This window comes from Stegodyphus dumicola, chromosome 8 (assembly GCF_044657685.1).
Source record: "Stegodyphus dumicola isolate Sdum_Otavi_A_Nest chromosome 8, ASM4465768v1".
Taxonomy (NCBI): Eukaryota; Metazoa; Arthropoda; class Arachnida; order Araneae; family Eresidae; genus Stegodyphus; species Stegodyphus dumicola.
In genome coordinates this window covers 50,580,804-50,593,128 of record NC_140775.1, presented here as the reverse complement: position 1 = coordinate 50,593,128, position 12,325 = coordinate 50,580,804, and the positions used below count along the sequence as shown (strand labels likewise).

The window sequence follows — 12,325 nt, the reverse complement described above, 5'->3', positions numbered from 1 at the left end:
ACAATTTTCGACAGCCGAAAAAGAAGCATTAACATATGTTGCAGGTTATATTGCCTATCGTGTGCGAGACAAAGACCCATCATTTGGAACAATATCTAAAAATAGTGCTGATGAACCAATATTTAATTCAGAATGGATTAAATTATTATCCTTAGGAGGTTTGACTACACCTTCTCATTCATGGATGAATACAGTTTATGAGTTCAAAAACATATTTTGTGCAGTTCATGGTACAACTTACTATAAAGGGAAGCATGTAATTGGCTCTTTAATTAATAAACTGGAGAAATATTATCCTGAAGTTAACAGAGAAGCAATTCGTTTATTTTGCAGAGTGAGAACTTTTATTAGAATACGTTTCTTAAATAGAAATGCATATGTTTTTTCTCAAATAAAAGCAACCAAAAAGGCAAAAAAAATGGATTGCTTCGAATGTGGCAGCCAATAAATAATGTTTCAACAACTTGTAGTTGCATTGCGACTGTACAAGTAAGCATATATAATATGTTTTGATTTGAAATATTTCTAGATGGCATTTTAGAAGTTAATAGCGTAAAGCGTATTTCAAATGAGAACTAATTCTGTTAAGTTATTGTTACAGTTATTTTTATTGTATCCTCTGTTATTATTGATTCGATTTTGTGTTAGCTTAGCATTCTAGATAAAATATATATAAAGCATAATATTAAAGTAATTGGCATAAGAAGACCTGCCCCCTAACCCACACTTTTGAAAAATTAAATAATTATTTTAGGTACTGTGAGTAAAGTTGTTTTGTCTAAATTAAGATAAGAATCTTACATGTATTTATTTAAATGAAATATTGATGTAAGCCTAAGTTACAAAATTATTTTTAAAAAAAATATATGTTAATTTATTGAATCGGGAGAAAAATATGCCAATGTAAAATTTACAATTAGGATAAACTCAAACTTAGATTAGCAGAAATTTTGCCATATATAACCATACATGTTTAAAACTATGCCAATTTAAGGTTGTTTTTTGATTAATTTTAAATAGCTGTTATTATAGTTATCTTAGAAGCAGTAGTACAGTTCTCTTAGTTAACATGCAGAAAAAGAAATGATTAGAAACAAACAGGCATTTAAAGAAAAAAAAAATCCCTGCAAATAAAAAAAGGAACTTTATGCTAAGAGTAGCGCACTTTATCTATTATTGTCTCTTCCAAATTATAGCTATCTTTCACACACAGCTCATTTTAAATGCTGGTTCTTCAAATTTAAAACGCTAATTTCTATGTTGTCAATTGCATCTCCGCGCTCAGTGGCATCATTGCTACGTCATCGTTCCTCACTGCATATTTCAGGGGAAACACTCTATGAGCTAGCCCTTCTCTTTAGTCCTGTTTTTTTCTACATCCAAACTTGATATTCGCTTAGAGGGTAAAAAGACTTATGAGAAGCAAAACAAGTTATCCGTTTATCACTGTTTGCAATTTTTTACGCGCGGAAAGGTGAAAGATGTTTTCTGTGAGGTCACGATTGTCTAAATATCCTTTTTCTCTTGGGAAAGTATTTAAAGGTTTGGAAATATTTGTTTAGATTACCTATATAGGGTTTTCATCCGCAGAGAACCCGTTGGCGCCGTTCCATTTTTACTCGCCAAGCTCGCGTTTCATCGACGCTTGAGGCGAGCCGTAAACGTGATACTTTGTAAACGTGATTTTTAGTGCATGTAAATTCTAGTTAGCAGACTAAACAATATATTAAGCATATGGTAGTAAAAATTCACAGATAATAAGCATGTAGATGTAAAACTAACAGGTTAAACGTGATATACGGAAATAAATTGGTATTAAATTTAAACAGAAATTAATTATTAAATTATTAACTTTTGTTATGAATTTTGCTAATTATTATACTTCTCTTTGATATCTCTTATGATACTTTAACCTATGCCATTTGACATAAAATCAACCTGCTACTTACTAAACCGCTAGCCTGACCAAGTATGTGACATTATGAGTCATAAAAAAAAAGTTACATAAAGTTAGTAAAATGTAAATGTCACTTCTTTCAAACATGACCAACTATTATAAGTGTAAAATATTTAATGCTACTTGATCAATTACTTAAAGTTTATTTCATTTTCAAACTTATTAATAATTATGTTAATTCATGTTTAGTAATAATACATACTACTTATGGATCTATTTTATTTTTAGGATGGTATTACAAATGTGAAATGCAGGCATCGCTAATATTTTTAATTGAATTTATTCAGTTCGCGTTTACTCATAGGTCCTGAATTTTTTTTCATTAATGGTCCTTAATTTCTGTGTGCAGAAATGTGTATGAACTCTGATTAACAGTTTTCAGTATTTTTTTTTAAGTTACTTGCATGCAGGTTAAAGCAATTTACATTGAAACAAATACCCATCCTTTTCATAATTTATTTCACAATACTAATAACCTTCAACAGTAATCAAATTTTCTTCAGTAGCATTGTTAATAAAACTTGAACATTACACATTTCATTACTTTTCAAGAGTCATTTGAACTATATTCCTTACACCAGCAGTGGTTTGCTAATTTTGATGACCATGGGAATACATCAAACTATTCTGTCACAGATAATCAGTAATAAATATTATTTATTATTAAAATTTAATAATCTATTTATGTCACACCTGCCATCCTCTGAAAGGTTATTGTAAGAAAAGCATTAACAATATATTGTTACAATTTTACGCCATAAAAATTGATTTATTATCATAATTTTAGGTGACAATAAACAATAATAAAAATAAAAGCATTACTTAATTATTTAAAACGCACATTTTTGCGGAGTACGAAAACAAATTATTTGAGCGTTTCGAACCTCATGGTTCTGCGTGCGTACAGCTGTTAATAATTAAGAACACAACGTGAACAGCCGTGTTACAAATTAGCATTCACCCCTCCCGCTTTATTTTCTTCCTTTCATCCCGAACCGAGAACCGGGATCTACGAAAATATTTCTATCTATTCGTTGTTAAAAAATTAAGAAAAAAAAGTAATAAATAAAAGAATAATAGAAATCTGCAAATGCGAAGAACCACAGTGATAACGAAACAAAATGGACGCAAGATGAATGGTTGCAACAAGCGAATAGGTTGAATCCGCTGGGTTACCAGATTTTAACTATTATCGCAAAATTTGGCAATGTTTACATTCACCGGGTTCTCTCCGAAAGTGCTTCCCATATATATCTTTCCCTTTTCGCATTGGTTACAAATAATATGATGTTTATTAATTTTCTATTAGCAGAATTAGCTGTTTATTTTCTTTAAGCTTTCCGGTGGTAACTAAATTACGTTTGGAAGAAAATGTTTAGAAATATTTGATTGTAATCTGCAGTATAGATGTTCGTTGAAAAGTATTTATATTTTCTCTGAAATAAATTTAATTTTTTTTTAAAAATCTCTTCTTGAAATCGTAGTAATTTGGAATGCGCATTGGGTGTCTCACAACGGAAAATATGTAATGCATTTTAAGTCTCTTACACATATGTTTAGAAACTTCTGGGTACATTTTCATTTTGCCGGCGCAAACGATAAAGTAGCCAGTAATGGTACATCTGATGCCAAACGGAATATCTTCACTGGTATACGCCTCAGTTTCTAAACAAGTCGCAGCCATTTCATATCAGATTGATTGTTTCTTTCAATACTGGCATACAATTACATATAATTTTTACAAGATAGTTAAATTTTATCCCCTAAAACAATTCGCAGTAATTAAGTCAATTAGAATGCAATCACACCGCTCTACCGAAGGCGAAAATATAGAAAAGGCAAAGTCAAGGGTTAAATTCATCAATTCTAATGAGAATGTACTAAAGAAGTAAAGCACTGCAGTTTTGCATAATTTCTGAGTAAGCTATTCGTACGAATTGAAATAATTCTTGCATTTAAACTTGTATTCCAAATTAAGATTTAACTTGAAATTATTGTAGATAATTACTGAGAGAATTAGATTTTTGTAACGTAGTTTACGTGAGATGAGATCATGTGGGGGTCATGTGACAAAAACCGGCGAATCACTTAGGGTCACGTGATATGAAACTGCGAATCAGGATGTAGTACCATCAAAGCATAGTAAATTCTTAAATTAATGTCTTTTTACAAATTTATTTTCTTTTTACAAAATTTTAAACAATATAAAAACGTGTATGCCTTCAAAATAAAAATTTCTTAGAACTAACATTTTTTATGTGTATACTGTGTGTTGTGGCCAATAAAGTCTGCTTGGCGAGATTTGCGCCAGCGAAACGGAAAAGTACCAGTACCTATGATGCTTTTTAAAATTTAGAGCTAGGAAAAGTATTCCATTAGAGTAAATGGTATAAGATGTATATATTTAACATAATTTTGCACCTTAAAGCTATATTTTTGGATAATATAGGCAAAACCTGTCTTCCCCCAGGGCACTTATAAAACCCAATGCAGATTATGAAACTTGAACCATTGTTTCCAGGTTTTATTATTACATTGCATATATTTTATACTTTGCATTCTAAAGTGGTTTAAATTGAAAATCATTGTAGCAGTATGTCATGAATTAAGAATATTTTACATTAAAATATGTCTGCATATTTTAAAGAGCTTTACTGAAGCTTGAGAATACACTAGCCTAACAATACACTTTTTCTGAAATTAAAAGTTTATTAACTTAGTTAATCTGAAAAAGATTACACCATCTGTCGATATTCAACACCAGATTATCTAACAGTTCTTTGGATAAGATTTCCCATTCTTCAAAGAGCATCTATTTCAGTTGACTGGTATTCTCCAGAAAGTGAGATAACTTCATCACAGTAATAATATCTGGTAACTGAACTTCTGTCAAAAATGTGGAGCTTTGTCAGTGCGTTCATCATAATGCCTCCTGGACCACAGCATGCCAGGACCACACTAGTGTGATGTTAATGGGACAAAAGTGTGTCTGTACTTCTGTGCATATCAACTGGTGCCAAAAATTGTTTGTCAGACTGAAACGATTCGCACCTGTAAAGAGGGCATGACTTCATTGATGAGGTGTTCAGTCTGCATTCTCTACATCACTGTAAATGGGGCCTTTGATAGGCTGCCATCAATAGTATGCAGCGTTCAAAATGGCAGGCAAATAGGCCACCTTTATGAAGTTGTCTGGTCACAGTAAACTGGGACACTTGTCATCCAGTTGCTGTGCCCAACTACCTGCCTCTGGTTTTGATCTCTTTTCACCTACAAGATAATATATCAGTCATCAGTTATTGTTGTTTTCCTTAGCTGACTGTCACTAGCCTTTCTTACAGCTGAACTTGTCTCTTAAAAGGCTTTCCAGGCTTGTGAAACAACAGTTTTAGCAGTTCCAAACTCTAAAGCGACAAACATCAAACTGCACCCTTTCTCAAGCTTGCCTATTATTGTGCCACATGTTAAGATGTTATTTGCAGCTATACTGCATGTACAAACTCGCTTTCCATCATACTGATCACAAAAAGGCATTTTCAAAAATTTCATGGTTATATGCTGAAAAATGAATTTGTTCTTTATGTTTTGCCCACTAGTATATGTACATATTACCAAAACATTTAATCACGAACATATAAATGAAGCTGATTAAATTATATATGAATAAAATATAAAACAAGCAAGTAGAAAAATTCTGAGATAATCATAAATAAAAATTAATAAATAAACTGTGGGTATAGTAATATAAATAAGTTCTAAAGTTGCTTTCTTCCACTTCTGTAATACTGAGAATTTTGACTAGCAAGAAATACATAACTATTATACAGCAAAACATTGTATAAATTTAAAAAAAAAGTCCACTTGACTAATAAATAATTCTTTAACCTAGTTTTTTCCACTGTTTGATGATTTGTGTTTTGTATTGTGGAAGAAACTTACAAATCTTGTTTTTAAGCTCGTTTGTCACTGTTTTTCATTATCTAAATAAATATTGCTGTATTCTATAAATTTATGTTAATTGCTTTGCATATTTTGTAGATAAACAAAGTCAAAAGGTATTTTTACCAGCATGTCTTTATCAGCCGTATTCTTCTATGAAAGACAGGTATATATCTTTACAAATTTCTTGATATTCTTCTGTTATTGTTTTGTACCTTGCTCTTAGATTATGCATTTACCTTTTAGTCTCATGATATTCTGAACCTAAACATACAGGAAGCTGCCAACTGATTCTTGTTTTGTACCTTGCTCTTAGATTGTGTATTTACCTTTTAATCTCACAATATTCTGAACCTAAACACAGTAAGACCCCGCTTAGCGCTGTTTCGTTTAGCGCTGTTTCGGTTTAGCGCTCTTTTATTTCAACCCGGGGATTCTCCGAAATTGTGCGCAACGCTAGGTTTCCAAATAACATATCTGAAACAGTGTAGTTGTGTTTCTTGCTTTGTGGACACATTTTTATCATTTGAAACATTTGTTGACATTATTGTAAGTTTAAATTTGTATAATACTATAATGATTAATACAGTGACAAATATTATGATCTTTAGTTTTTATCATGGGTGATAATAAAAAACAAAAAAAGAAAGCAACCAGAAAAAGCATTTCACTGGAAACTCAAATGCAAGTGATTAGGAGATTAGATTCTGGTGAACGTCAATCTCAAATTAGTGCTGCATTGATTTTGGCAACTTCAACAATAAGGACAATTCTTAAGAATAAAGAAAAAATACTGTATCCGGCAACTGCAACTACGTCAAGCTCTGCAACTAGAATTACCCATTCTAGAAATAACATTATAGAGGAAATGGGAAAATGACTGTCTATATGGATTGACGACGAAATTGAACGCAATATGCCATTAAGCCAATCTATCATAATGCCTTCTTGACAAAAAGGCAGAAAATTGGAAACCCAGAATAGACTGAATGATCTGACTGAGAATTTTATTTGTTTTTAAAAGTATATGCGTTTATATTGTTTTTATTTTTGTAAGAAATAAATGTTTGATTTTATTTTTATTAAAAAAACATTATTAAATTTAATGCCTAACCATTTTTTATCCGTCTTCCTCTAACCCCATTATTTACATGTTAAGATAGCCTCGCTTAGCGCTGTTTCGCATTACGCTCTACTTCGATGGAACATATCCCCCGTGTTAAGCGGGGTCTTACTGCATACAGGGAATTGCCAGTTCTACATTCCACCTATTGGTGATTAAATCTTCACTTTTTTAGTGGTTATGTAGCATTTAATAGTTATATAACTATAGTAGCATTGTCCTATAAGGAGTAAGATAAATTCATTGTAGCAGTGTTGGTGTCTTTAAGCTGGTAAAGTAATAAATAACTTCTTGGTGGTATCTCCTTCTGCGAATGTTAGTTTGTAAGTTAGTGCTGGACTGCATATGTAAGCCTGATTGTTTAACTGAAGAAATTAGTCTTCATAAATCATTGTTTTGTAACAGGGATTCCCAACCTTTTTCTTTTATTGATCTGTTTTAAAAGAGTAGTTTTCTTCATTGATTCCCTACATATTTTCCTATTACAGCATAATGTAATACAAATAATTACTCATAAATAATTTAAAGATAGTGACTGGACTAAGAATATGAGCAAAAGTTTTGAAAAAATATAAGATTTTTGTTTTTATATTATGATTTTAATTTTAGAAATGTAAACACACAATTTACAAATTCACACAATTTATAAACAAACACAATTTACAAATTCTAATTGGATAAAAAATTGATTTTAATTAATGTTATGGTTGTGCTTAACATATTGATGCAATTATTGTACTTTTTGGCCTAAAACTGCTTAATTCTTAAATCACCTTGTTTAAAACTACTTAAGCTCTGTTCCAGTTTCTGTAGTAAATTATTAATTTGACTGAAGCATTACTGTACTAAGTAAGCACAGGGAAATGTCTGTAATGTTGTTCGGTAACAACTTTTATTTTTTTTTAAATTTTTATTTTTATTTTTATTTTTATTTATTTTATTTTTTGGTAGGGGATGATTTTTAAATTCTTAAACTTAGCATATGCATGTGTTCTAATTAAGACTTATGCTTGAAAATTCTTCTTCAGTGCAGTAAACTCTTTTCATATCACATAACATCAAGATCAGATATATCAAGTTCAGCAGTTCAATGAATTATGCTGCCACATTCAAATTTTCTGTGTCTTGGCAGTGAACATTAACCCTTTGTGGCACAGTGCGATTAGTCTGGACAAACCTAAAAATCTCCTTCTGTATGCACAGAAAAATTGAATGAAAAAGGGATTTATAGGTTACTCTGAACCTTCTTTATTTATAGTAGATGGCAGCTCAACACAAACCAGTCCATATATTTTAGCCATGTTTAGTTTTTTAAAAACCTCATTTTTCAAAGAAATCTTCCAGATTTTTTTTTTTTTTTTTTTTTTTTTTTTTGTATAAAAGGAATTGTTTGAAAAGAAATTTCTATGTTATTTTTTTGGCTGTATTCTAATGTCTTTATTCTATATTAGTTTTAAATTTTTACCTTGAAACCTTGCCTAAAATCAATCGCTGAACCCTAGGTGTGCCCAGACCAGGCTCACTGATAATCTAGGACAACTGAGAGTCTGTATTCTTTGTTTCTCCGCATCTCATCGATCAGTTCATTGACAACAATGCTCATTTCAGCACTATTTTCGAAGCTCTATTCAATCAGTGTGCCCACTTTGGGCACACCCAAAGTATTAAAATGATAAGTGCTATCTTCACAAAATTTAACTTGTGTACTCCTCTGCCTATCCTTTTTTTTTTTTTTTTTTTTTTTTTCTCCATGAAAACTCTGACTTTAAAAGGTAGCATGCAGGAAAGGGTTAAGAACTTGTATATAACGATATATCTTCTTAGGAAGTTTTGTGTTCATAATATTTATTTAGGCCCTGTTTTCTTGTGGCCCTGTATTTTACCTTTTGTATTGCACTTAGCATTTAAATTTATATATTTAAAAAAGTATGATTGATTTAAAAAATAAATTAAATACTTTTTGTGTATTTTTTTCCTGATGTATGTTATATGATTTCTTCCTTACTACATGATATAGCTGTATATCAGTAAAGAATAAATTAGCAACTGTATGATATTACAATTTTTTTGTAATCGGTGGAATTTTCATTATTCTAACCTATTGCCCTTGCATATTTGGCTCAAACACAATTGACCCCTTTAAAACTTTATCTATCTTTTGGTGGTCCGTACCAACGCCATTGGCAACCCCTGGTTTATAGCATGTAATGATAATTTTTAAGATGGTACTTGTTAAGACATTCGTATGAAATATTGTTGTAAATTGCCAAATATATCTAATATAATATTATTCAATTAAAAGGCTAATCTTCTATAAGTAGGTTAAGTTGGTGCGAAACTCTTTTTGTTTGAGATCTCAAACTTCACATCTCTGTTTCATTTCGCAATTGCCAGTTGCAAAAAGAAATGACAGTGTAAAATCTAACATCACCAAAAGAAAATGACACTAAATGCAACACAAGCATAAATTACTACAAACTAAAACATAAATTTAAAATAAATTACCAAAAATTCAAGTCACAACCATGAAACTAAAGATAACAAAAATACAAAAATAAATTACGACAAAAATAATACATACCAAATATCTCTTCACTTGCATCAAAAAATTGTTAACCAAATAAATATATTCAAATTCACTAACAATGGATGCATCATAAACTCACTAAAATGTACACTGTCGCCAAGTTTCGCTGTTACTCCACTTATGGAAAATTAACCAATTAAAATGTAAAGCAAATTCTTATAAGAATTTTTATGATTTAAATATTTTTCTAGTTTTAAGATAGGTAAAGGGAAGCTCAAGTAACTTTGAAAATTTTTAGCTTAAAGGGCATTAGCTCACAAGGGCTATTAAAAACTTTAAATGACGGTTCACTTTCAAATTGTTGCCACCAAATATTAGAGCCTTGTGTTATATTTAAAGAAATTAAATTATGAAGAATCTGCATAAGTGTATGTATGTTTCTGGTATTGTAATAAAACAATGGTACCTAGAACCATCAAATTTTTAATAACTTAACCTTCAAACGAATATGGACATCTATCTGGAAGCCCTAATCTGGAATTTGAAATTTGTTTTATTATCGATTTCAATTTTGTAACTCTTCAACGAATTTTTGTATAACAAACTCAATGATTTCAAAGCGACAGAGATAAAACTGTACAGGAAGAAACATTATTATCTCCAGCACACAAGACTGTGTATTGGAAATTCTAGAGCTATGCTCATTTTAAAATTATTTTGTGATATTGCTGTTGAATTGAATTTTATGGTTTACGTGCAAAAAACATTTAATAAATAAAGGTAATACACAAAAGGTTAAGAAAAAGTTCCTTTGGGTGTAATGTAAAATCTGAAAGCTTTCAGATTTTTTTTTTATGCATTTCAGTTCTTTTCTGAAATTATTAATATAGTATTTTTACTTTTAAATCTGATGTATGTGGTTGAATTTTTCCTTTGTATAAAGTAAGTTTTCTGAACTCTCTAGGAATTCTTGGGTAGTTTTAAGTGATGATGGAAAAATAATTTGCTGTTGGCATCCTGAAGAAGCACCACCATATGAACATACAAAGGTGAATATGTAAATTTTATTAATTTTTTATAATGTATTACCATGCTTTTGATAACTTTCATACAGTCTTGTTTTTAAGACCCTCATATTTTTAACAATTCTTTCTCATTTTGCCATCTCTTTACCTTTTTCGTACTACTTATATAATTACATTTATTTACTTAAATTAAAGCATGTCAGTTTTGATTACCACTATTCATTTTTGCTAAATGCAGAAGGCACTATAAGCAATGCTGGTGATGGAGCATATTCAAGTACTTTCTGTATTAGCTATCCTGATGGGAAATAGTGTGACAATTTTGATGGAGAAGTAGCAGCATTATCATTTGCAATGGATAAATTGAAAGACAGTCCTGATCCCTTTTTTGTTTTCTCATTGATTATCAAGCTGCTATATTGCCGCTTGTGAATTCAGTGAAAATTTATTTATCCGTACTTGTAGAGCAAGACTTTTTGAACTTAGGAATTCTAGAGAAAAAATCGGTCTCCAAGGGATTCCGAGGTATTTTTGGTAATTAGCTAAAGCTGTTTCTCTAATGATGCAGCCTGATTCTCCTCTGCTTAACACTGAAAGAATTGTAAACAATAAAATTAAGAATAATAGAATGTCCTTATACAGAGATGCAGCTGTGGGTAAGAGGTGGAACATCCTGCTTAATAAAAAGAGTAAAATTTCCAATTCTCTGCCTCTATTTGTTGGAGTTCCTAGTTTTTGAATATTAACTGAACATGATTATTTGCAAAGGCATTTATGTTGTATTAGAATCTAGGATTCAGCTTGTTCCCCTTTATTTCGTCAGGGTGAGATGAATGGTGACGATCTCAAAAACTGCCGTATTGTTTTGGACATCTGAAGTTTTTTAATAACAACTCTTTTTAACTAGTCTTAAGTCTCATTTTCATTATTCTTTATTTTACTGGGCTGCTCGTCGTTTAATGGCAGAAGTTTCATGGATGGGTGTAGGATTTTTTTTAAAAAATTGATAAATTTTTACTCTATGTTTGTATATTATGAGATGTTTTAATTATATAAATATTTTACTGTATTTATGTATTATCCTGATGACCATGAAAGCTGGCAGAGATCCCACCAAAATTGTGCAGTTATTCTTGCAGAATTTTGAAGAAACTGACACCTCTTTATTTAATGAACAATCAACATCCAACCTGCTTTGTTTCTGCACTTTGTAAAGAGGCTTTCATTGGTTTCTATTTCATTAATTTTTGTTGGACCCTTTGATTTTAACTGAAAGCCTGTTTAGAATATTGTGTCAACAAACTGCCTGCAGGTAATTGCTCAAATCTATTATTGTTCTAGCAGCTGTATCCAGCTGTTGATTCCCCCCCCCCATTTAACAGATGCAAATTATCTCAACCAGCTATAAATTAATCTGAATACCCTCACAAATGATGTGTTGCTATTGTTTATCTGTTTTCGAATAAAAACCATATGGTATCCATTAGTACACACAAATATTATGACTGTGTTGTGATAAAAGGTTTATCCATAACTGGTGCTAAAATAGCTGCTTGGCAACAGTTTCATGGTCAATGGAATAATGTGTAAGTACTGTTTTACTTTATAAGAGTTACATACTTCAGGTTTTTAAAATAAAGAATTATTAATTGCTTATGTAAATTTGTGTAAATTTTAGGTATTAATAATGTTTTAGTAGAATATTAGTATATAGTCATTCGTTGTTTTTTGTCAGCCAGATAATTTCATTTTTT

At 30.7% G+C, this 12,325-nt stretch overlaps 1 protein-coding gene across 1 annotated transcript in view; it reads left to right on the top strand.

Moving 5' to 3' along the window:
• Window positions 1-1,391: 1,391 nt before the first annotated feature.
• The window catches only part of mRpL42 (mitochondrial ribosomal protein L42), a 29,789-nt gene continuing 18,855 nt past the window's right edge, over window positions 1,392-12,325 (top strand). The window contains exons 1-3 of the mRNA XM_035367192.2: window positions 1,392-1,542; window positions 5,996-6,062; window positions 10,511-10,595. Coding sequence (XP_035223083.1) covers window positions 1,482-1,542; window positions 5,996-6,062; window positions 10,511-10,595 — 213 coding nt within the window. The 5' untranslated portion in view covers window positions 1,392-1,481. The remainder of the gene's footprint in view (window positions 1,543-5,995; window positions 6,063-10,510; window positions 10,596-12,325) is intronic.